The sequence below is a fragment of the Heterocephalus glaber genome, unplaced genomic scaffold (assembly GCF_053883595.1).
Source record: "Heterocephalus glaber isolate CG9 unplaced genomic scaffold, H.glaber_assembly_v1.0 deba00001497, whole genome shotgun sequence".
NCBI classification, from domain to species: domain Eukaryota; kingdom Metazoa; phylum Chordata; class Mammalia; order Rodentia; family Bathyergidae; genus Heterocephalus; species Heterocephalus glaber.
The window spans coordinates 42,062,615-42,086,808 of record NW_028258320.1 but is presented as its reverse complement, the minus strand read 5'-3'; the positions used below and the strand labels follow the sequence as shown (position 1 = coordinate 42,086,808).

At 37.3% G+C, this 24,194-nt stretch overlaps 1 protein-coding gene across 4 annotated transcripts in view; it reads left to right on the top strand.

Annotated features, from left to right (window-relative positions):
• Nucleotides 1-24,194, top strand: part of Ide (insulin degrading enzyme) — a 114,056-nt gene that overhangs the window by 75,285 nt on the left and 14,577 nt on the right. For 3 of the 4 annotated variants that reach the window (XM_087184913.1, XM_087184916.1, XM_087184915.1), the window contains exons 11-17: nt 206-309; nt 7,242-7,344; nt 10,222-10,344; nt 12,995-13,077; nt 16,844-16,988; nt 19,784-19,894; nt 20,858-20,978. In XM_087184913.1, coding sequence (XP_087041039.1) covers nt 206-309; nt 7,242-7,344; nt 10,222-10,344; nt 12,995-13,077; nt 16,844-16,988; nt 19,784-19,894; nt 20,858-20,978 — 790 coding nt within the window. Of the gene's footprint in view, nt 1-205; nt 310-7,241; nt 7,345-10,221; nt 10,345-12,994; nt 13,078-16,843; nt 16,989-17,472; nt 17,618-19,783; nt 19,895-20,857; nt 20,979-24,194 lie in introns of all 4 variants that reach the window. The other variant, XM_087184914.1, reaches the window with a different exon arrangement.

The window sequence follows — 24,194 nt, the reverse complement described above, 5'->3', positions numbered from 1 at the left end:
AAAAAAAAGAAAAAGAGAGAGAGAGTAAGAAGAGAAGATTCAGGGCTATAGAAATTTCTCCAGTGGAGTAAAATTTAATAGATGGATGAGGGGGTATAAAGTAATGGATTCAATTTGTTAGAGATCTGTTTACTTTAGTAAATTAAACTCTATGCGCTGTGGTAACCTTACAAATTTTATTTATTTATATTTTCCTTTTTCAAAGTATTATCCCCTAGAAGAAGTACTCACAGCCGAATATTTACTGGAAGAATTTAGACCTGACTTAATAGAGATGGTTCTTGATAAACTCAGACCAGAAAATGTCCGGTGAGTCACCTAGATTTTGATGTTCTGTGCTAGATTTTCAGTAATGCTTAGAACATTAGACATTGTGAATAAAATGCTTTGAAACTTTTTCCCAAGCGTGGTTCCGAAAGTAGAGAATAATGTAATAAATCAACACCAGGCGTTGACAATCATTACATGGGCAGTCTTTTTACCTGTACCCACCCCTCTTCACTTATCTTCCCTCTACCCAAGATTATTTTGAGAGAATTACTGTTAAAGATGAAGAAATTTAATAAAAAAATTCATTATCATGAATGAAATATAATAAATTATTTTAACCTAGATTAATCTTTATTCAAATACACAAAGTATCAGTTCACCTATCTGGCTTTTATAAGTAAGTGAAGGTACCCTCGCTCTTTTTTTTGTTGTTTTTTTTTTAAGTAGAAGTAAGAAATCCTGACTAACCAGTGGCTGAGAAATCAAAAGTTCGAGCTCTGATAATGGCAGAAGTATTTTTGCTACACAAAGTCAGCCTCAAAGAGCTTATAGCCACATATATTTCTGCCTTAAAATTAAATTTTGTATGTATTTTCTAAAGTCAAGTGACAGCAATGACATAGAGAACCAAACCAAATTCAAACTCAGTTTCCCCTATATTCTCACTCAGTAATGCACTTCTGGAACCAAGTGGGTAGGAGTTTTTCCCTTTCCCACCAAACAAGATGTGCTGCAGCAGTGGACACCAGCTAGTATCCTCTGATCCAGTATAGCACTTACACTTCTACCTAAAGGTAGGATTTGGCTAACTAACTAGTTTATATAAGGATAGAATGTTTGAGTGAATACAGATAATTATCAAACTTTTGAAATTTTAAAGTTGTAATGAAGTGCCTTGGTTTTGAGGTTTAAAATTACATTACAGGTAAAAATTTACAAATTTTCTCCAGTGATAATAACTCGTGACATTGTGTAGAAGTTAAATTTCTGGTTTTATGTATCTGTCACAACATGTGATAGTACATCTCCCCTTCAGTCTCATTGACAATATTTTAAATCTATATATATTTGTTGCCTATTTCTAACCCAAGAATTGATTATGATATGTAAAATCCTACTACAGAACTAGTAGTAGAAGTTACCATTAGCTAAAGATTGGTGAGCTTATTCTGTTATGTCAGTGCTCTTTTTCACCTCTAGATAATTTAAACACTAAGGAATTTGAGGGATCAGGAGCTCTTTCCTGTTCTGGTCAGTGAACAACAGAGAAAGTTGAAGATTAAATACTTAAATAAATCAAGTTGTGCATGTCTAAAGTACCCTTGGTAGAGATGGGCTGTACAATCTGTATAATTTAAATGGTTTAAACTGATACATGCATAGATGACTTGGTTATATATGTAGAAAATCCTATGGAAGTCACCCCAACTTGCAGAATCAATAACTAATAAGTGAATTCAGCAATCACAGGATACGAGGTCAGTATACGACATCAATTTCATTTCAGTATACAGCAACAAAACATGGAAAATTAGCTGAGCATGGTGGCACATACCTGTGATCCCAGCACTCAAGAGGCTGAGGCAAGAGGATCACCACAGTTCAAGGCCAGCCTAGACTCACATAGTGAAACCCTATCTCAAAAAACTGAAGGAAAAAAAGAAAGAAAAGAAAAGAGAGAAATACTTTATAACAGCAGTAAAAACATAATATATCTAGAAATTAATTTAACTAAAGGTAAATGATACTGCTACACAAAAAGCATAAAACAGTGCCACGAGAAACTAAAGATCTAAATAAAGGGAGAAATATACCTTGTTCAGAAATTAGGAGACTTGAAGCCAGGTGTGGTGGCACACACCTGTAATCCCAGTACTCAGGAGGCTGAGGCAGGAGAATCGCCACAAATTTGAGGCCAGCCTGAGCTACATAGTGAGGTCAAGGCTAACCTGAACTGCATAGCAAGACCCTGTCTCAAATACCCACCCCCCCACACACAAATTGTCTCATTGAATAAAGATATGCTTTTTTGCAAGAAAATTCTTCATTTTTGGAGTGCTAGGCATTGAACCCAGAGCCTCCTCCACGTCAAGCACTGAGCTAAACCCCCCAGTCCCTGAACAGTTATGATTTAAACTGTAGTTCTTGGGCCAGGGATGTAGCTCAGTGGCACTGTCCCTGCCTTGAAAGCGCAAGGTCTGAGTTCTATCCCCAGTACCAAAAACAAATAAATAAATAAACAAATGAACAAACAAACTGTAGTTCTTGTTACTCTAGCTCAGTGGTGGCAAACCTATGGCATGCATGCCACAGCAGGCTATTTGTATCATTGAGAGCTTTAAAAGGTTCTCCATTACTGCTCTAGATCAACACTTTGTAAAAATGAAATTTTTTGGTATATGTATTTTCCTTTTTCTTTCTCCTCCCCCCTCTCTTTTTCTCTTTTTTTTCTCTTTCTCCTTCCCACTTTTCTCCTCTCCCCCTTACCCACCCTCAGATTGAACCCAAGGCCTCATGCCCACTAGGCAAGCACTCTATCCTTGAACTATATTACCAGCCATTTTCCTGATTCTTTCTCACTTAATTCCTTACTTTAATAAACACTTTTTCAAAATGGTTTTTATCTCATTTCATGAACCTCAGTTTCTTCAGCACTTAAGCCCATCACTGTTCTTTTAAGTTTGATTTTAAGTTTATCACTAGAGATGTTTTTTGGATTCTATTACTTTTTTTCTTCTTTCTGTTACCATCCACCACCACCCCCCACCCCCACCCCCACCACCACCACCCCACCGCCCCGTATTGAGGATTGAACCAGGGCCTTACACTGAGCTACATCACCATCCCTTTTATTTTTTAATTTTGAGACAGAGTCTCACTAAGTTGCCTAGGCTGGGCTCAAATTTGCAATCCTACTGCCTTAGCCTCCAGAGTGCTGGGATTACAGGTGTGTACCCCTTTGCTGGGCTTGTGTATGTCTTTTAAATACCTAACTCAAGGGTGTGGTTCAGTGGTAGAGTGCCTGCTTAACATATGCAGGGCCCTGTGTTTGATCCTTAGGGCTGAAAAAAAATTTTTTAAATCTAATTTGAAATTCTTTTTTAGAACTCAACTACTGGAAGAATAGAGTTCATCTAATTTGAATCTGTATTTCCTTTTTTTTCGTACCAGGGATTGAACTCAGGTCCTTGTGCTTGCGAGGCAGGCAGCAGAACCACTGAGCTAAATCCCTAGCCCCTTGAATCTGTAACTTAAAAGCAATGAAACTGAAGCCCAGAGAGGCTAAAAGAATTGCCTAATTTAGATCTTAACTATGATTTTGGCATAATTTCACAGGAAGTAAAATCACTGTCTGTCAGAATCAAGTTACTGATTGCCAGGTCTGTGCCCTTTCCACTGATTGTGTTTGAATTCATCATGATTACCTATGAGGCCTCTTACTCTTTGGCCATCCCCCTCCTTTTCTCTTAGAGATTATTTGCAGAAATCTCATGAGAAGTCATTCCTTGGAAATCATACTGCCTTTAAATGTCTGTAGTCAACAGACCTTTTGTTGCCAAATGGATCCCATCCAGCTCCTCCAGCGCTACATTCCTTCTGAACATGTTTAAATGTGACTTGAAGTCAACAGTCAGCATTCACTATAACCCACTGTTACCTTTGCTCACTATTTAGGCTTCATTATGAAAAAGAAAAGGTCTTTTTCTCTCATCTTTCTAAGGATCGCATTAGCTCTCTCCACCTCTGTCTTTAAGAAAACTGTATTATCAAAATAAGGGCCGGGGATTTAGCTCAGTGGTTCCACTGGCTGTCTTGAAAGTGCAAGGACCTGAGTTCGATCCTGGGTACCAAAAAAAAAAACTGCCTCAAAAACAAAAGTAATGTCTATTATCAAAATAATTTTTTAACAGTTGGGCATGGTGGCACAGACTTGTATACTCAATTACTCATGAGGTTGAGGCAGGAGGATCCCAGGTTTAAGGCCAGCCTGGGCAACTTAGTGAGATCCTATTTCAGAACAATAAATAAATGAATGAAAAGGTCTGGAGTTGTAGCTTTGTGATAGAGCACTTGCCTAGCATGTGTGAGACCCTGGGTTCAATCCTTAGTACCTAAAAAAAAAAAAATTGGGGAATGGTGTGGATTTTTAGCAGATAGCCTAAAATGCTATAGCAACACTGGCTGCAGTTAAATATACAAAAGTATCTGTAGTATACTGTGATTACTTGCCTAGCCTTTTCCCTCCTTTTTCTCCTAATTCAGGTATTCCCTGTATTTCTACACTTTGCTTCATAGATTTATATATGGGTTTGAAGTGTGTATCCACTTGTATCTACTATCTTTATCTTTCCCTTTATGTATATATGTATACGTGTATTTTTTTTTTTTAAACTAAAGACAATTTATTTGAAGATGGGGAAAGAGGAGAAGAGAGATGACAGATAGCTACTTGGAACAAGTATGGAGAATTCAAAAGTGAATTGCTCCTGTACATATGTATTTTTGGTACTAGGGATTGAGCCCAGGGCCTTTGAGGAGCTACATCCCTAGGCATTTATATATATATATATATATATATATATATTTTTTTTTTTTTTAGTACATGTTTGCAGTACATAATGATTACATTCATCATGGAGAGTTGATAAATGTACATAACACATCTTCATTCATTTTTTTCTCCTTTCCCTCCTTGCCTTGAGATAGGGTCTCACTAAGTCACTAAATTGCCTAGGCTGGGCCCAAATTTGCAGTCCTCTTGCTTCAGCTTCCCAAAGTGCTAAGATTATAGACATGTGCCACCACTCCTGGCTTTATTTAATTTCTTAATGGAACACAAACTCTTGGTCTGCCAAGTTATCTCTCTTTGTTATTTCAGTATTTGATATGTGCCTAGTTTGAGGAACTGTGTTTGTCTGCTTCATATTTACTTTTTTGTGATAGCATTTCAAATGTTACCCATACATTTTGTTTTGGTTTAGAGCTATGTAAATCCCTAAGGATTGTACCAATGATTTTTCCTCCTTCCCTTTCTCATTACCCAAGTTTTACTGGATAGCCTTCAGTATTTGCTTCTTTCTGTATCATATGGTCTTCTCCAGACCATTGGTTTGGCAGGGTTCCCTGAACTTTTTCATTTTTTCTCTTAGATTTGAATTTAAAGTTTTCTTTTTCAGAGGGCAAGTCCACTGCCAAATGAATGCTTTGGTCTTTGTTAAGTTGTAATCAGTCCCTTGCCCATTATTCTAATGCTTTGGGCTATATCCAAGAACCAAAGCAACCTGTATAGTGAACTCTTTCCAAATTAGTCATCTCCTAGAAGAGAAGATGGGAATGCTACCTTTCTATATTTTTACACTTCCTGCTATATTTTTCAGAGATGTCCTTGAGAATCCATTCATTCTCTGAGAAATCAACAACAGTAGGAGCAGTTTCTAGGCTTAAGTCTTGGTAGGTTCTGTCATGTATTGTCATATTTTGAATATCCTTAACAAACACCACACATCCTTCCTGTGACCACATAAGTTCTACATGTATCTACATTGTCTACATGTATCGCATGCAGGGTACTTTCGAACTAGCAAATTGCATCACTTCCTTCTGGAGATAATCATAGAGCTCTTTCATCTGCTAAATCCTATGATTTCTCTGTGTGTTTCTGTGAAACATATTCTTACTTAGCATGTTTTCTAGAACTGGTAGTGTTCAGTGACAGACTAGGCCAGGCACACTTGGAGCTGGAAGCTTAATCAGTGACAGGTGAGTCACATTGCATAGGACAGTGGTGGCAAACCTATGGCACATATGCCACAGTAGGCTGTTTGTTTTGTTTTTTGTTCTTTTGTTTTGGGTATTTTTGTTAACGGGGATTGTCTCAGGACCTTGTGCTTGCCAGGCAGGTGCAATGCCACTGAGCTACATCCCCAGCCCTCACAGTAGGCTGTATCATTGCAGGATCCAAAAGGTTCACAATTACTGGCTTAGGATATCTTGCAAACCAGGTGATAAGACCAAGTCCAGTGAGCCAGGTAGAGCAATTTGTCTAGAGTGAATAAGAAATAGAAGGTACTTAAGACAATCAGGTGTTACAATTTGGGAGGGCCAACAAGGGGCAGTGGTTTGGAATATAGACATTGAGATTCTGAAAATCAAGAGAATTCCTAGGCTTTCAGCTGTGAGGCCAACATTCAGAGGCCAGAACTAAACCTGTGGGACTATAGGTGAGAAGAAGCAAGTACAGACATGGTCTTATTTATTTGAATTGGAGCATAAGAGAGAAGCAGAACCAGTAACAGGACAGACTTCACACCAAGCCATCCAAGCTCTTTGCTAGAATTCCCCTATCCACAAGATTCAAAGACTTGTCCCAAGCCTAGGACTGTCTGCTGGTATAAGTGTAATGATTCCAACTTAGATAATTAAGAGGCAGCAGAGACTGACGTGTCCCTCATGTTGCTTCACAGACAGAGCTTATCAAGTTCCTCTGATAGAGCTGCTTTTGCCCCTTTACTCTTATAATCTTCTGTTTACATCTTTTGAGATTATTTTAACTGAACCATGTCTCTTGAACCTCCCACCTCATTTGACTTCTTCCCTGGGCTATTTCTCATCAAAAAAAGTTTTTAGTAAATCATAAGATAGACCTTTCTTGGTCTTATCTCCTTTTCCTCTAGCTACTCTTGTTTTAAAATTAGTCAACATATCTAGAAGAATCTCTCCTGTAAGGCCTTTTTTACACTAAAACTAATGGGCTGTACCTAGAGGATAACAGGGAATATAATCAGAAACTTATACAAACCTATAATTGATTGTTCAAGCAAACCCTTCAGAATATACTGGGTTTTTAAGAGACTCAATGCATTCTTCCATATTATTAACATTTTCATGAGCCAGTCCATATATGTGTGTATACAACATGAGTTTACTCTTTTCTTTTTACTTCCCTACTTGCTTTTTCCATATATTTCTAGGGTTGCAATTGTTTCCAAATCTTTTGAAGGGAAAACTGATCGCACAGAAGAGTGGTATGGAACCCAGTACAAACAAGAAGCTATACCAGACGAAGTCATTAAGGTAGATAAACTCATCTGTTCATAAGCCTGGTGTGAGGAACCATGAGAGCAGGGGCTCCCTAGGACTGCCAACTCAGGGCCTGCAGTGTAGAGAGTGATAGCTTAGTGTTGTCGGAGAGGAGTGAACGGGAGCTGGAAGACAGGAGTTTAGGTTGTTGCCTTAAGAAATGGCCTTCTGGCCATCTTCTCATATATCTCCCTAAACACCAAGGCTGTAACACAGCCACCTAGCCTTATGCAATCAGAGAACATTGAAGTATGAGGTAGAGAAGCAAGACCCTAAAAAAGCCAAGAAGAGGTGAGGGAGTAGGAAGCACCAATGACAGATGCAGGGCCTCCAGAGAGCTCATGGTCTTGCAGGCAACACCACCTGGGAGTGTCCTCTTGGATTCATGATTTCTAATTATTGTACTTTAGGAAGCATTATATTGTACATCTCATATCGTTGGGGTTTTTTGTTAACACAAGAGAATTACGATTGATTTCAAAACAGGTGTGTTTGCCACATTCATTTTACCACATTCATCAGTAGTCAAGATTTTGCTTTTGAGTTTTATCTGCTTATCTTTTTTGTTTTGTTTTGTTTTTTGGTACCAGGAATCGAACTCACAACCTTGCTCTTTCGAGACAGGCAGCGGCACCACTGAGCTAAATACCCGGCCTTTATCTGCTTATCTTAATACTCTTTCTTTCTTTCTGTCTGTCTGTCTTTCTGTCTTTCTATTTTGGCTCTCCATTAGGGGTCCATTACTTATGCGGAAATAGCAGAAACCAGATCAAATAGATTCTAGTTAAAGTCAAATGAATATTTTTTAAATGTGCCTGTGTAATGACAATAAAGAAAAAAGAAGATCGCTGCCTGCTGCGCAAGCGCAAGGACCGGAGTTCGATCCCCGGTACCAAAAAAAAAAAAAAAAAAAGAAGAAGAAATAATTTAAGAAAGAGAATCATTGTTTGTACTTTAGGGGTCTCTGACATATTCATAGTATAGGAAGAGATCACTGAAGCCCTCTGGAGTGTATACAAATCCATCTTTTTTAAACTATGAGGAAACTGATCTTCCATAAATCAATACAGGCTCTGAAATAGTCCTAAAATGCAGGAGAACTTCCCTATTCCCCAAACTACAACTTTAACAAACTTGCCTTTAATGGGATGTATATGGAGATAGACGTAGATAGACAGGCAGACAGACAGACATATAGATATACTATGTAGTTATAATTTTTTTAAATGGTACTGTAGTAGGTTCAAATCCAGGGCTTTGTGCATGCTCTTTAAGCCCTTTACCACTGAGCTACAGTACCCACCCCCCTTTTTCAGACAGGATCTTGCTAAGTTGCCCAGGCTGGCATCAAACTTTCAAGCCATCATGCCCACCCTGAATGAGAAGTTTAAAAAAATTTATCTGGGGACCGGGGATTTAGCTCAGTGGTGCTGCCACCTGCCCCACAAGCACAAGGACCCAAGTTCAATCCTTGGTACCAAAAAAAAAAATGTTATCTGGGAGTTCAGCAGTGAAATAATTTGCTATTTCCTTCTCCTTACTATTCAGCCATTCTGGAGACTTAAGCTGCAGTTTAAGTAATATGCCGGCTGTTTTCATCATCCCAGTGTCAAGTGACACACGTACATGGACCAAAATAGAACTGTAAAATCTGCAAGTTGTATGCCACTTCTGCTGCACACTGAATTATTGAACCCAGAGTTACTGTCAGTCATTTACCCTTTTTTGTTTGTTTTAAATAATAGAAACTATTGTAAATTGGGGTTCAACAATCAGTGGTCTGTATTCTATCCCACTTAGCTTTTGGAACCAGCCTATAGAACAGAACCAACTAGTGGCTTGTGCCAATCCAGACTTAAATCTCACTTTGTCCTTAACTTCATCTTGAACTACTGGTCCACTTCAGAATTCATGTGGTAGCCAGGGATTTAGCTCAGTGGTTCCACCACCTGCCTTGCAAGTGCAAGGACCCGAGTTCGATCCCTGGTACCAAAAAAAAAAAAATTCATGTGGTCAACCAGGAGAGATGTGGGCCAGGCCTTAAGAACTACTAAAGTGAAAGAAATCCCCTTTAGACTTTCAGGCCACACATGAAAGTAACATAACATAGCTGAAAGTATAATTCTTACATAAATGACCTGTGGTCTATCAGTTGTGGAATATATCCCTTTTACAGGTTATTCTTTATTGTTTAAAGAACCAGAGCAAAACCTGATTCTCTATGTTCCAGAGTTTCAGATTGTCCCTTAACCCGATGTGTTAGTTACTTTTCTGTCATTGCTGAGACAAAATACCTGACACCCAAAGTTAAAGGGGGAAAGGTTTATTTGGCTTACACTTCGTAGAGGTTTCAATCCATAATTGCCTGGCTCCAAAACAGGGTGGCAGAGGAGCAACAGTTCATGGCAGTGGAAGACAGCAAAAGCAAGAGTTTGACAGCATCTTTCTGCCCCTTTTGTCTTACTCAGACTACTGGGATTAGGGCAATGCCAAACTAATCAGTATACTGCTTTAATAAGCACACACACCCTTAATCCCAGCATCACACACTCTAGATTCAGCTACCTCATGAGGCTTTGGGGGGACATCTAGACCCAAACCATAACACCTGAGGTAGTCATTTTGGAGATGTGGAAAGGAAAGATAGACATAGCTAAATGGAAAGTCTTCGTTAATAATAGAAAGACCAACTCAAGTTTTGTGAAAACCCATCAATAGATCCTGGTTATAGCCTCTTTATATATGATGGACAAGAAAGCTGTGTGACATTTTATCTCCTTAATATTTGCTTGAATATGGAGGTAGGATACTGTTTTAAACTTTTGGGTCAGATTCTAATTGCTTTTATGTGTATATATTTTATTCATCCAGAAATGGCAAAATGCTGACTTGAATGGGAAATTTAAACTTCCAACAAAGAATGAATTTATTCCCACGAATTTTGAGATTGTAGCATTAGAAAAAGAAGCCACATCATACCCTGCTCTTATTAAGGTAATATGTTGAATTGATGATTTTTTTTTTCTTTTTTTGATATAAAATCTTATGTTGTCCAGACTGGTCTCAAATTCCTGGGGTCAAGTGATCCTTCTGCCTCTGCCTCCGAGTAGCTGGGATTACAGGTGTGTGCCATCTTGCCCGGAAAAATCAGTGGTTTTAAATGGGGAGGGGACCCATGGAACAAGAGGAATGATTTCTTATATTGAATATTTTGTTGATTTGAGAGGCTCACATCCTAAGAGATGTCAACAATATTGCAGAAAGAATGCAAGAAATATTAAAAGGTTAAAAATATTAAAGCAAGCAAACAAAGCTACTAAACCATGTAGGATCTAGAGAAGTGCTGTCTTTTCAGGAGAAAAAAATGTCTGGGCTATGATCACAAGTCTGTTAAAAGATATCAGCCTCTTTCCATATCCATTGAAGATGCAGAAAGGAGGTAGGTTTATGCTGCATAATAAAAGTTAGAGATTAAAAAAAAAAAAATCTCTATAGCCCAGGAAAGAGCCTGTCCAAAAGAAGCTGTTGGATTTCTCACCCTTAAAAAAAATTCTCTCTGGGGCTGGGGATTTAGCTCAGTGGTTTCGCCGCCTGCTGCGCAAGCACAAGGACTTGAATTTGATCCCCGGTACCAAAAAAAAAAAATTTCTTTCTGTGGGCTGGGGATTTAGCTCAGTGGTGCTGCCACCTGCCTCACAAGCACAAGGTCCCAAGTTCAATCCCCGGTACCAAAAAAAAAAATTCTCTTTGCAATACAGTAGCTGTATGAAGCTAATAGAGTTCCAAGTCAGTGGGAAGGGTGATTGAGAACTAGATTTTCCCACTCTTTTTCAGATTGTTCTTGTTTGTTTGTTGTGAGACAGGGTCTCACTCTGCAGTTTAGGCTGGCCTGGGACCTCCTGTATAGCCTAGGGTGGCTTTGAACTTATGATTATCCTGCCTCAGCCTCCAGAGTGCCAGGATTACAGGTGTGGACCACCATGCCCAGTTTAGAGTATTGTTTTCATGTCATTATTTCACCCTTTGGGTAAAGAGTGTAAAAAATACCAAATTATTTGATGTTAGCACATTCTCCTTTCTAAATTTAAATACTAAAATGACTATAAACACAGATTTTTTGTTGTTTTCACCTTCTTTTTATATTCAGATTAGTGAGATTGGAATTAGTGTTTAGGAACATACAAGTTAATTTAAGAGTAACTAGATTATTAATGAGATAACTTATTTTCTTTAAAAAAAAACTCATTTTAATGAGTTATATATTAGTTAATAAAGAGAAAGCTTCTTTATCTCCACTTTTTTATGAGTTTGTTTGTTTGTTTTTTGATATGTATGCTGGAGATCAAATCCAAGGTCTTTCAAATGTTAAGCACACAATCTGTATCCCCAGTCCTTGGCTATCTGTTTTAAATAGGCTTTCTCAGAGTAAACTGAGGAGAACATTAAACCATTATATCTCTTGCTGGAGTTTCAAGGTAGTTTCAAGTGGATATCTTAAGGCATTTCTCAGTAAAACATAAGCAAAGTGAAAGTCAAGGAGGTGGCTATTTCTCCGTTCTTGGTGATTTTAATTTTCCATTGCTACATAAGAAATTATGCCAAAATTTAGCAGTTTAAAACAATGAGGGTCAGGAATCTAGAATTGTCATAATTAGTATTTCTGGGCCGAGGATTTAGCTCAGTGGTTCTGATGCCTGCCTCACAAGTGCAGGGTCCTGAGTTCAATCCCCGGTACAAAAAAAGCAAAAATTAGTATTTCTGTCTTGGGTTGTATAATGAGGTTGTAGTTAAGCTGTTGGCCAGGGTTTTGGTCATCTGCAGGCTCAACTAAAAGTGTAGATATCTCTGTCAAGGTCACCAATGAGGTTGATGGCAGGTCTGTTTTTCACCACACAGACCTCTCCATAGATTCGTTTGAAATGACACCTGGCTCCCCCAAAGTGATTGATCCAAAAGGGAAAGTGAGTGATCAAGATAGAAACCACAGAGTCTGTTAAAATTTAATTTCAGAGATATCATTCTGTTACATTCCTTTATTTAAGCAGACTAACTGGTCCACTGTGGCCAGGGGACTACACAAGGGTGTGAATCCCTGAAGGCAGGGATGGTGGGGGCCACAGTGTAGACTGGCTGCCTGCCACATGTCCTCTGCAAAGGAGTCCAGCATCTGCCTGCCTCCTAGAGCCCAGAAGATTGAGGACAGGACAGCTGCTATTGGTTTCTCCAGCCTGTCTCTTCCTCCATTATGCCTTCATCTCCATAACTGTGGGGATACAGGAGGCTGATTCCACGCTGTTGTTGGAGTCAGCAGTCTTCTCTCCAGCTTTCTACTTACTGGCCCTGGTACTGAGGATTGAACCCAGGGCCTGTGCATGCTAGGCAAGTGCTGTAACACTGAGGTACATCCCCAGCTGTTTTTTTGTTATTGTTTTTGTTTGTTTTTTCCTTTCAAACAAGGTCTCCCCAAGTTGCCAGAACTGGCCTCAATCTTGTGATCCTCCCGTGTCTGTCTCCCAAGTAACTGGCATTTCAGGAATGTACCTCTGTACCTGGTCCTCTCATCCTCCTCTTCAGTGATGATCTGATTGAACATTTTTTCTGCATGTGCCTTTATTTCTTTAACCAAGTTGTTTCTCCACCACAGGATACAGCTATGAGCAAACTATGGTTCAAACAAGATGATAAGTTTTTCTTGCCAAAGGCTTGTCTCAACTTTGAATTTTTCAGGTATGTAAGAACCATCTAGCTATAAAACTAATGAAAAATCAACAGTTACATTTGTTAAGCTTTTGGTCCTTCTTGAGCATCCATGTCTAGAAATAAAAAGAATTAAGAGTTATTTTGCCTACATGGGAGAATGCTACTGGTAAGAACTATTGTTCTAAGTTATTAATTAACTAAAGTTATAAATACATCTTTCTTTCCAACAATGAATGTGCCCTTTAACTGAAATGATTTATGTTAGCTACTATTAGGAGGACCTTCCTGTCCTTCAGGATTTTGGAATCCAGAGAGACTATCAAACCCAGAAAATACATTGAGAAAATAATAATAATTTGGGGTATTTTGGGTTTTTTAGTTTTATTTTCCTGGAACTTGCCCAGAAGGGGTCGGAGTTATAAAATGACTTTAAATCCTTTCCAGATCTTTAATTATCTGGAACTTTCTCTGGGTTGAGTATTTTAAAATTGTTTAATAAGAAGGTCTGAGCATAGTGGTGTGCTCCTGTAATACCAGCTACTCAGGAGGCTGAGGCAGGAGGAATCAGGAGTTCAAGGCAAGACCCTATATCAAAAATAAAATAAGGGGCTGGGGATTTAGCTCAGTGGTTTTGCCACCTGCTGCACAAGCAGAAGGACCTGAGTTTGATCCCCCAGTACCAAAAGAAAAGAAAAGAAAAAGAAGGGCTGAGAGTGTAGCTCAGAGGTAGAATGCTTGCCTTCCATGCACAAGACGCTAGGTTCTATCCTTAGAACTGGAAAAAATGTATAACTAAAAGAAGAAGATGTTTATTAAATTTTATGAATAATGGTACTGTTGGCAATGATTTCTCAGTGCATCTTCAATTCATGTCTGTCTTCTTTTATTTATTTATGTGGTTAAGTATATCACCGTTCAAATTTTACTTTGTAATTTTATACTTTATAACTTTATACTTCTAAAATGTAGTGAGTGGTCTGTGTGAAATAGACCTCTCATTATGTAATAATGTTCAAGATGATGACCAGCTTTTTAATTAGTTTTTCATTATTTGGTTGTCTTGATATGAAATTAGAATGAGGTGTGTATTAAATGTTTTGGAAGAGGGAAAAAGAATCTCTGAGTAGTTAATGTTCCATCAATAAACGTGTGTAGGTTATAGCGATATACATACTGTGTTTTATAGCATTAGATGTATATGTGTTCTGGAACTGTGCTGAGATTTTAAATTTAATATCAAACCTGGGCTGTCTGGTTATGGTTTATTGTTGGTCAAGAGCATTACAGATGCTTATTTCATTTTTGATAGTTGAGAGTGATAGTCTTAACACTCTAAGCAGCTTGTCACTACTTTTCCATTTTGCTGCTATGATTATTAATTTCTTTGGAATGCCTTTTGAGACATTACTTAGCATTTTTGTGTTCTTTAAACTACCTAGCACAATCCCTAGAATTGAAAATGCTTGCTTCCAGCAAATCTCTATCTCCTATCTCTTGTTTGGGTCTTCCCAGAGGTAACTGCCGTTGGGTTTCTTGTACATTTTAATGGAGTTTTGTTTTGTTTTGTTTTGTTTTTGTTTTTGTTGTTTGTTTGGTTTGGTATTTACTTACTTACTTATTTATTTATTTATTTATTTATTGGTACCGGGGATCGAACTCGGGACCATGGGCTTGCAAGACAGGCGGTGGAACCACTGAGCTAAATCCCCGCCCCTGGTTTGGTTTTTAAATAAGGTTTTTCTGAATTTCCCAAGCTGGGCTCAAACTTGTGATCCTTCTGCATCAGCCCCCCAGAGTGCTAGGATTACAGGTGTGTGTCACCATGCCTGACTAGTTACAGTTTCTGAAACCTTGTGATCAGCCCTTACATATTTAAGCATATAGTATTTGACTACAAAATAATATTTTTTAAATTAACAAATGAACCAGAGTTTATGTATTACAGTTGAATTATGTGGTCTTTTAAAAATTAGCTTGTGCCCTTAAGCAATGTGAATGTAGCATTTTAGGACAATTGTTGAAATTATATTCTGAGCTTGATTCATTTGCCTTTGAACTCCCAAACTTGGCTTTTCTGGCTTTTCACTTCCTCCTAAAAATTATACAGTTGCCTATGGGGCTGAGCACTGTTTCTTTTGTTTTAAAATAAAATTCATTATTTTATTTTCATGAATCATATGTTTTAAGTTTCTGAGCTACTGTTTGCCTAAAGAAGGACATCATTTTATCAATGTGTATAATGTTTTAAAGAATTAAATAGCAGAACATACTTGCAGATTTTCTAGCTGGATAATGTGATAGACGTACAATTTTCTCTTTGCATTTTAGTTGTCTAAGTGACTAAGCATTTTACCTCTATTGTTGGTTTATTATCAGCTTTGATAAAATTGTTGACTTTCCTATCAGTATATCATATTATATTTATTTATATTTACTGTGCTACAAGAGAGTGAAACATTTCCTTTGCTGCCAAACAAACCCATCAGGTATCTGCCTTATCTGCAGCACTAGCTGTTCCTTCATCCTGGAATGCTCTCACCCCACCCCCAGATCCACAGGGCTTGCTTTCTTGCTTCCTTCAGATGGAGACCCCTAAGTCAGCATTGTCAGAGTGGCCTGATTAACCATCTTCTATAAATTAGCAATCTTCCTCTCTGCTGCTGCCACCCATCATTCCTCTTCCTCTTGCTCCATTTAATTTTTCTTCATAGCACTGTCACCACCGGATGTATCAGATTTCACTTTATTTTTTTTCTTCTCTGACTAGACTGTAAAGTCAGGGACTTTGCCTGATTTGTTCTTTCTTAATTCTCAATGCCTGGAGAAGAAGCTAGCACTGTAGTAAGCATGTAATAAGATACTGAGTGAATGAATGAATCTGTTACTTGCTTGTAATAAAGGTAAGCAGTGTCATATAGTCAAAGGAGGAGGCCATTTAACTTGCACTTAAATCCAGCTCTGCTCTGGCCAGCCTAGGTGACCTGATGAAGTTATGTTTCCTGCCTGAGAAATAAACATTTTTTAAATTTTCTTATCTAGAAAGTAAAAGTTGATCTCTGCTTCTGTTTACTTCTTTTTGTACTCTATTTTTTCTATTTTGTTACCCTTTCTTTCTTAAATATTTTTCTATTTTAATTTTTTCCCTAATTTGGGGTGCTAGTTATATGATAGAATTTATCAAGTATTTTACTGATCATTCTGTAGCTTTATTGATTTGAGGGAAGACTCAGGGATAAGATAATATTTTCACAATTTTTCTTAGTTTTCTCTTAATTTTATAGTTGCTATATATGTGTGTGTATATGTTATATATATATTATATATATTTAACTTTATAGCACACAAATTTCTACACCTCATATTCCTGTCCACCAAGGATGTGACTTGCTTAGAGAAAGGAAAAAAGACATGCAAATGTTGTATCAACTCCAGCTGCCATGCTTCCCCCATTAGCCTGAGGACAGGCATGTGTTTTAGCCCCTTCCCTCTCTTATCTGCCTTGCATTTCTGTCTTGTTTCTGTCTTGTCAGTTCTACCCCACCATATTGGGTAAGCAGTTCTCTCTCCCTCTTCACTTCCACCAAGACACATACATGGCGTAATTCAGGCTTCTTTTTCAGACTTCTCTTTTTTTTTTTTTTTCTCCCACGACAAGAAGAAACAGACTTGAGAATTCAACCATATCCTCAGGAAATTATATTAATTGATATTTAATTTCTTGATCCATCTCAAAAGGCCACATCACATTGGGAAGTAATAAATCAGCTATTTTATTGTCAACATTTTTTTCCAGCCCATTTGCTTATGTGGACCCCTTGCACTGTAACATGGCCTATTTGTACCTTGAGCTCCTCAAAGATTCACTCAACGAGTATGCATATGCAGCAGAGCTAGCAGGCTTGAGCTATGACCTCCAAAATACCATCTATGGGATGTATGTAAGTACCCATGTCTTAGAGCCTTCCACTCATCAACATTTTTTATATTGATTTGATGGAAGCATTTTTGACTGAGGGTATGAGTTTAATTTCTTTTTTAAAAAATCTTTATGGCTAATCATTTTCTCATTGTTTTAATTTTTAAGTTAGCTCTTATTTTAAGTATTCAGCTATATACCATTCATATTATGCAGATTTTTCTTGATTTCTTTGTTTTCTTTAACATCTTTCATCATATTGCCTTCTCCTCAAACAAAATTGGACTCCAACTTAGGTTTAAATCACATTCTTTCTGTATCTGAAGTCTTGATGTTTGGTAAAAGAGAATTAAGTCTTCTCTTTGTAAAACATAAGGTTGTCTTATACTATTTCCCTAGAAATCCAGATCATGAGGCTGCATATCCATACTCTTCAGTCATGTTTCTTCATTATCATGCCATTGCTTGAGGTATCAAAGCATTTCTTTTGTTTTTCTTTTTGTTAGTCGCTACATTTATGCTGATCCTCTCCATTGCAACATGACATACCTGTTTATCAGGTTATTGAAGGATGATTTAAAAGAGTATACATATGCAGCACGCCTCTCAGGTTTGAGCTATGACATTGCATCAGGAATGAATGCAATACTTGTAAGTAAAATGAAAACCAAAGAAAAGGCACCACACCGTTTAAGCATTATGTTGAGCTTGGGAAAACTATTAACTTCTGCATTTTTAAATTAGGAGGTTGATCTTTTTTGCACCATTTTTTATAATTGAAGAACTCAGATTAGTAGTGGTTCCACTAATGACTTAGTAAAGCTTACTGCATTTTGTGAACATGTATGTGTGCTGCATTTATTTGCATGTTCTGCTTGAGATGTTTAACACACTAATCCTGAAAGCATGTTTTTCTTTCTTTCTGTGTATTTTAGTACTCTACCATCTATAATTTGAAAATATCCATAGTTACTGTTGTGGTGCTTAAATTTTACTTACATATAACCTTTATTTTTGTGGACAGTAGTAGAAAGTTCTATTGTTCAAATATACTTGACAGTTTATTTTGTAGCATGCATCATTAACTACATGTGCTTTAAAATAAGCATTATTAAATGCAACCCAAGAAATAACTAGATTCTCAAAAATGTTTTTGGTATGTTTCCAAATTTGACTATATCTCAGTTCCAAATTAACATCCCTTTTAATACACACATTCATTTTCACTTTTTTGGAAAATATATGTTTTAGTAAAAACCTAAAATTAGAGTATTTCTGAGTACTCCTTTTTTGGGGGGGGCGGGGGGGGGTACCGGGGATCAAACTCTGGACCTTGTGTTTGCAAGGCCAGTGCTGGAACCACTGAGCTAAATCCCCAGCCCTGAGTACTCCATTTTAAAAAACAGTTCCAACACAAAATTTTTAGGTTTTTAAACTTTGTTTTGCAGTGGCTTTCTTCTATATATAAATAATTTTTCTGGTAGAGTTTGTTTAATGCATAAGAATGAATATAATTTAATATAATATATATAATATAATATCATTCTCAGCATCTACAGAAATTTTCAGACTCGGAGATCAAAATTAACTCCAATAAAAAGTAATAATCTGTTTTCTATTTCTTGCTGTTGACTTTTAGCAGAATATTATCATTAAATCAAATAATTTTTATTTATGATAAAATGAGCTTTCTGCTTATTGTCAACCCAGTTCCTGTGGTACATGATGTGTTTTACATAGCCAGTGGCCTTCGCTTCTACTGAGGTTCTTTTCTGTCATTCTTCAGAGCTAGAGACTTTCCTAGGTACTCCAGTGTCAGTACTGCTTCAGGTGCCATGATGTGGGAATGTAGTCATTCCCCATTCCCTGCTTTTCAAAATATGAATCTTTCAGGAATGTAAATTATCCTAAGGCAAAATTGTGATGGATGTATATGGTGTTTTGCCATTGGCTTTTGGGACATCAGCAGAATTCATCGAATATGAGAATGGTTAGAATTGTGGCTCCTTACTGAGTAACACTGAGTGAGTGAATAACACTATGTCATGTATATATTTTGGTATATGTCCAGTAGTCAGTTTGATAACAGTCCCCTATGATCTTTACCTTCTTGATACACCTATAAAAACTTGAAGGCTATCATTCACGAGAAAGTCTTTTTTAAGATAAAACTTAGGGGCTAAGGGTGGTAGCTCAGTTGTAGAGTATGTACTTAGCATGCACAACATCCTAGGTTTAAACCTCAGCACTGAAAGAAAGGTAAAATTTAAACACATTCTATCCAGGCATGATGCCACGCACCCTGCAGTCCCAGCACTCTGAGAGGCTGAGGCAGAAAGATCAAAAGTTTCAGCATAGCCTGAACAACTTAGCAACACCCTGTCTCAAAAATAAAAAGTAGAAAAAAAGGTAGTGATGTAGCTCAATACAAAGACCTTGGGTTCAACCCCAGTACCAAAAATAAATAAATAAATTTTAAAATTAAACACATTCTGTAATTAAGTTTTACGTGATGTAGTGTATGTCACCATAGTTTAGCATCAGGTGAGTTTATCTACTTTGACTATTTAGGAAAACTGAAATTACGCTTTTGACTATTAATATCAAGATGGTCAATGTTATCCTCCTCAGTGTTAAACTATTTATGAGAAGTTAAATTCATTGAATTTCTTTTTTCATTTTCATCTTAATGCACTTGAATTTGGAGTTTTCTAAGTTTTGGGATTTTCTTGATTTAAAAATCAAGCTTAAGATGTTTATTTGGAAGTTGTTGGATTTTTTCTTTTTGACTTTTAATACCTTGAACTCTTTCCGTAGCTCTCTGTGAAAGGTTACAATGACAAGCAGCCAATTTTGCTAAAGAAGATTACTGAGAAAATGGCTACCTTTGAGATTGATAAAAAAAGATTTGAAATTATCAAAGAAGCAGTAAGTTTTCTCAGTCATTTTTATATTTTTTAATTCATAAATTAATATTAGGGGATTGGAGCATAGGAAACATTCATAATCCTGTTGCATTCCTCTCACTTTCTCATTGCTAAATCCTATACTCACAAAGAAAGCCTAGCAGACTCTGGTGGACACCTGCCTCTCTTTGTGGACTTCAAGAGCTAGTCAGCTCCAGTGCTGACTTTCAAAGAGAAGCCCTTAGTACCAGTCTGAGATATTTAGCAGATTTCATCCCAACGTTTATTTCATATAAACACATTTGAGTAGACTGAGGTCAGCCCTACCACAGGGCTTTGTCATGTTGGGGTACACTCTTTAGGTTTGATGTATCTTCCACTTAAATTCACCTCTTGTTTGGCCCAGTATTGCAAATAGGGGATGGATGGCTACTTTCACAGATAAACTGTGACCTTCATTGTACACCATAAAAAACTACCATTAATTTTCAATTAAAGATCCAGTATATATCTGTCCATGTTAGTTGCTTATCAAGACTTTTCGGATGACCTTATGTGCAATATTTAAGGATGCCAAAAAGACAAGAGTCCCTGAAAAATTAGGATAACTTTCTGAGAGATGAAAGATTCCCATAGTAGCTGGGGATCTAGCTCAATGATAGATGCTTGCCTAGCATGGTCCAGGCTCTGGGTTCATCTCTAGTACCTTCTCTCCCCTCAAAACAATAAAATGGTTTCCCATAGTGAATGCATTTGTAGTACATGTCAGATGCCAGGAGTTAAAGATGCAGCCAGGACAATGGAAAAGCATGCCCGTTAGTTTAAGGATTTGGAGAGGAAGAGGCCCCATTCTTAAATATATAGCTTCCTAGTAACTGAGAAATATACTGCATCCCAATAACACATAATTTATACAAAATGAAGTCTTTTGAAATGATTTTTTAAAGAGTTATAAAATTAATGAATCCATATCTACTTTCACTAGTATATGCGGTCTCTTAACAATTTCCGGGCCGAACAGCCTCACCAGCATGCCATGTACTACCTCCGCTTGCTGATGACTGAAGTAGCCTGGACTAAAGATGAATTAAAGGATGCCCTAGATGGTGAGACTCTTTCTACTTTTTCTAAAGCCTAATGCTTTCTTTAATTTTAATTAGGATCTTTTTGGTTTATTCTAATACTGAATATTTATATTTTAATAACCTGTAGTTCTAGTTAATCCAGCTGTGCATAATTTTCATTAAATAAATATTGGCCTTTGAAGAGGCATGTGCATTCAGGCAATTTAACCACATTTATTATTTTCAACCTGTACCCACATAGTTAGCTATTATTGTTTTAGGTTTCTGCGGATGACCAACTGCTCTGACCCAGTCATTTCCCTTGTTAATGTTGAACTCTTCAGAAAGGAAAAATGGATTATACTTGAAGGTCTAGGCATTTTTTCATGCCCTAGCATCTTTAGAGTTGTTCACTACAGTTAGAAACTAGAAAATAAGTAAAGCCTAAAGACTGGACCCTTGTTTTTTTTCCCCTAAAATCTTTTTTTTGTTTGTTTTTTGAGACAGGGTCTCACTGTATAGTTCAGACTGGCCTTAAACTCGCTATGTAGCCCAGGCTGGCCTCAAACTTATGGCAATCCTCCTGCCTCAGCCTCACAGGTGCTGAGATTAGAGGTGTGCACCACCACAGTACACCTGTGGTGTGCCCAAGTGCTGGCAGTTCTGAGGAGTTTTGCCTGAAAATAAGTACTAAATTCTTTGAGGGCAGTAATTATGTCTTCCTTTCATCCCTTTTACTTAGTGTCTAATTTATTATGCCCTCTGTGTATGTCTATTGGATGCCCATTGAATGAAATGGAAATTCTTTCAGGGTTGCTTTATTGGAAAGAATGTAAATGATATCACCCTTTGTTATTGTTTAATATTTTTCACTTCCCAACATTACTCTTCACCAGTTAATGTTTCCTACCTGTTCAACAGTAAGAAATAAAATCCAGAGCTGGGTGTGATGGTGCACACTTGTAATTCCAGCACTCAGGAAGCTGAGGCAGGAGGGTCATTGTAAGTTTGAGGCCAGCCTGGGCTATGAGTTTAAGAGTAGTCTGAACCTATGTAGTGAGACCCTGTCTCAAAAAAAAAAAAAAAAATGCAATTTAAGCCAGGTGTAATTCCAGCATTCTGGAAGGATGAAGCAGGAGGATCCCAAGTTTGAATCCTGCCTGGGCAATTTAGCAAGATCCTGCCTCAAAATTTTTTTTAAAAGGTGGGGATGTAGCTCTGTTGAAAGCTCAGGGTTCAACCTCCAGTACTACCCCCAAAAAAGGCAATTTAGGAGAAAATTTTATTTAATTTTTAATAACCATTTATTATAAGCCTTTACTAAACTGTGCTTTTGATAACTGCAGTGTCAAATCAAGCAAGAGCAAGTACTGAAAGTCCTCGTTTTATTGATTGCCTTGGCATTGGGTAGGAAGATAGATTATAAAATTCATTAAATAGAACATATACATTTTTAATCTGGATGGTTATATCTTTTCTTTCCAAAATGGTTATGAGTCTTGTGCAGTTAATAACAAGAATTTTTACATTTTTAAAAAGGATACAACATAATTGACTTTAAATATGTTCTCAAGAAACAACTTATTTTCATTGTAATCAAAAAGCAGAAGTTTTGAGTTTTTCCTCCTTTGTTAGAATTTGGGTCAGCTGGCAAGTGAATTTTTTTTTTTTTTTTTTGGTACCGGGGATCGGTGAATTTTAAGAATAAGCTCTAGAGTATCTCACAGGCATATGAAGCCTTCGTAAATTTTTTTTTTTTTTTTGGTACTGGGGATCAAACATGGGACCTTGCACTTTCAAGGCAGGTGGCAGAACCACTGAGCTAAATCCCCAGCCCACTAAAATGTGTTTTTAAAGAGACAGTAATTTTTTCATTAAAATTCTCTACTGTAATAAATAATCATTCTGGGTTATGATACAATAATCCAGAATGCCAATGTGGCTGACTTTAGAGATAGCTCAATCAGTGTCTGATGCTGGCTCCCCTACCTCCCCGCCCTGGTCTTTTAAGTCATTCAACTATCCAAGTCCCAAGATAGCAAGAACCTCAGAGTTTAATGTGGTCCAGCGTTAAACTGACTGCCTGCTGTGCACCTGACCCTGCACTCCAGGATAAAAAGCAATCAATTAGATAGCATTTCTGGGGGGTTAAGGAGCTTCAGTCTAATGGTGAAGCATAAATAGAAAACAGTGACTTCAGTGGGGTGGGGGCAGGGTGAGTGTTGTGCTAGAAGTCTGTGGAGTCTTGAGGGATCTAGTAAAGGGGCACCTGAGGCAATGCAGTGGAGTACAGTGAATGTCAGACTAACGCTCAGATTCCATTTTGCAATTACTAGCTTAGTGACTTTTGATAAGAAACAAATTTTCTTCAGTTTTCTCACCTTTAAAACATAAATAATAGTACATACTTTACAGTTTGAAAGATACCATGTATAAAATGCCTACTAGTTAAGTAATTTATTATTTGCCTTCTCTTGCCTTTCCATAGATTTTAGTTACTAATTTTAGCAACCACTGGTGGATCCCACCTGTAGCATTTATTACCCTGTGTCCTACTGGAGAACAGTCAACTCTTAGAGAAAAAAATAAATCAATATATGTAAAAGGAATGGGAGAAATAGAAAAATGACCATTAGGACACCATAGTAATAATTACCACAGTCAATTTCCAGCAAAAGACTAAAATTAATAAAAATTTAAGGAAAAACAAAAATATCTGTATTATCTCAAATTACTTCCCCCAAAATATCTTCTAATTGCAGTGGGGAAAACTGGCAGGCAGGTGGAGTTTTCAAATTGCATGTAGAGCGTACATGAGTTACTCCATTATAACCAAAATGATAAAATAGTACATTTACAGTGAAGACATCTGGCAGATCCTTTGTTTACTAAGTGATCAGTGTTAACATAACCATTGCTACAGCATATCAACCTCATTTACCACTGACATGATGCCCTGAGCAAGGCACATTACCTCTATACTGTATTCTTCCTAGGAATGCATAAATGGAATCTAATCCTGAGAAAATGCTAGACAACCCAGAGGAAGGACATTCTATAAAATAATTGCACAGTACTCCAAAAAGTCTTAGGGTCATGAAAGACAAGAAAGTCTGAGAAACCATCACTTCTTGGAGGACACTAAGGATGCTTGACAGCTAAATGTAATATGGGATTTTAGACTAGAACCTGTAACAGAACAAAAGTCATTGGTAGAAAAAGTGAAATCTAAATAAAGCCTGTACTTCAGTTAATAGT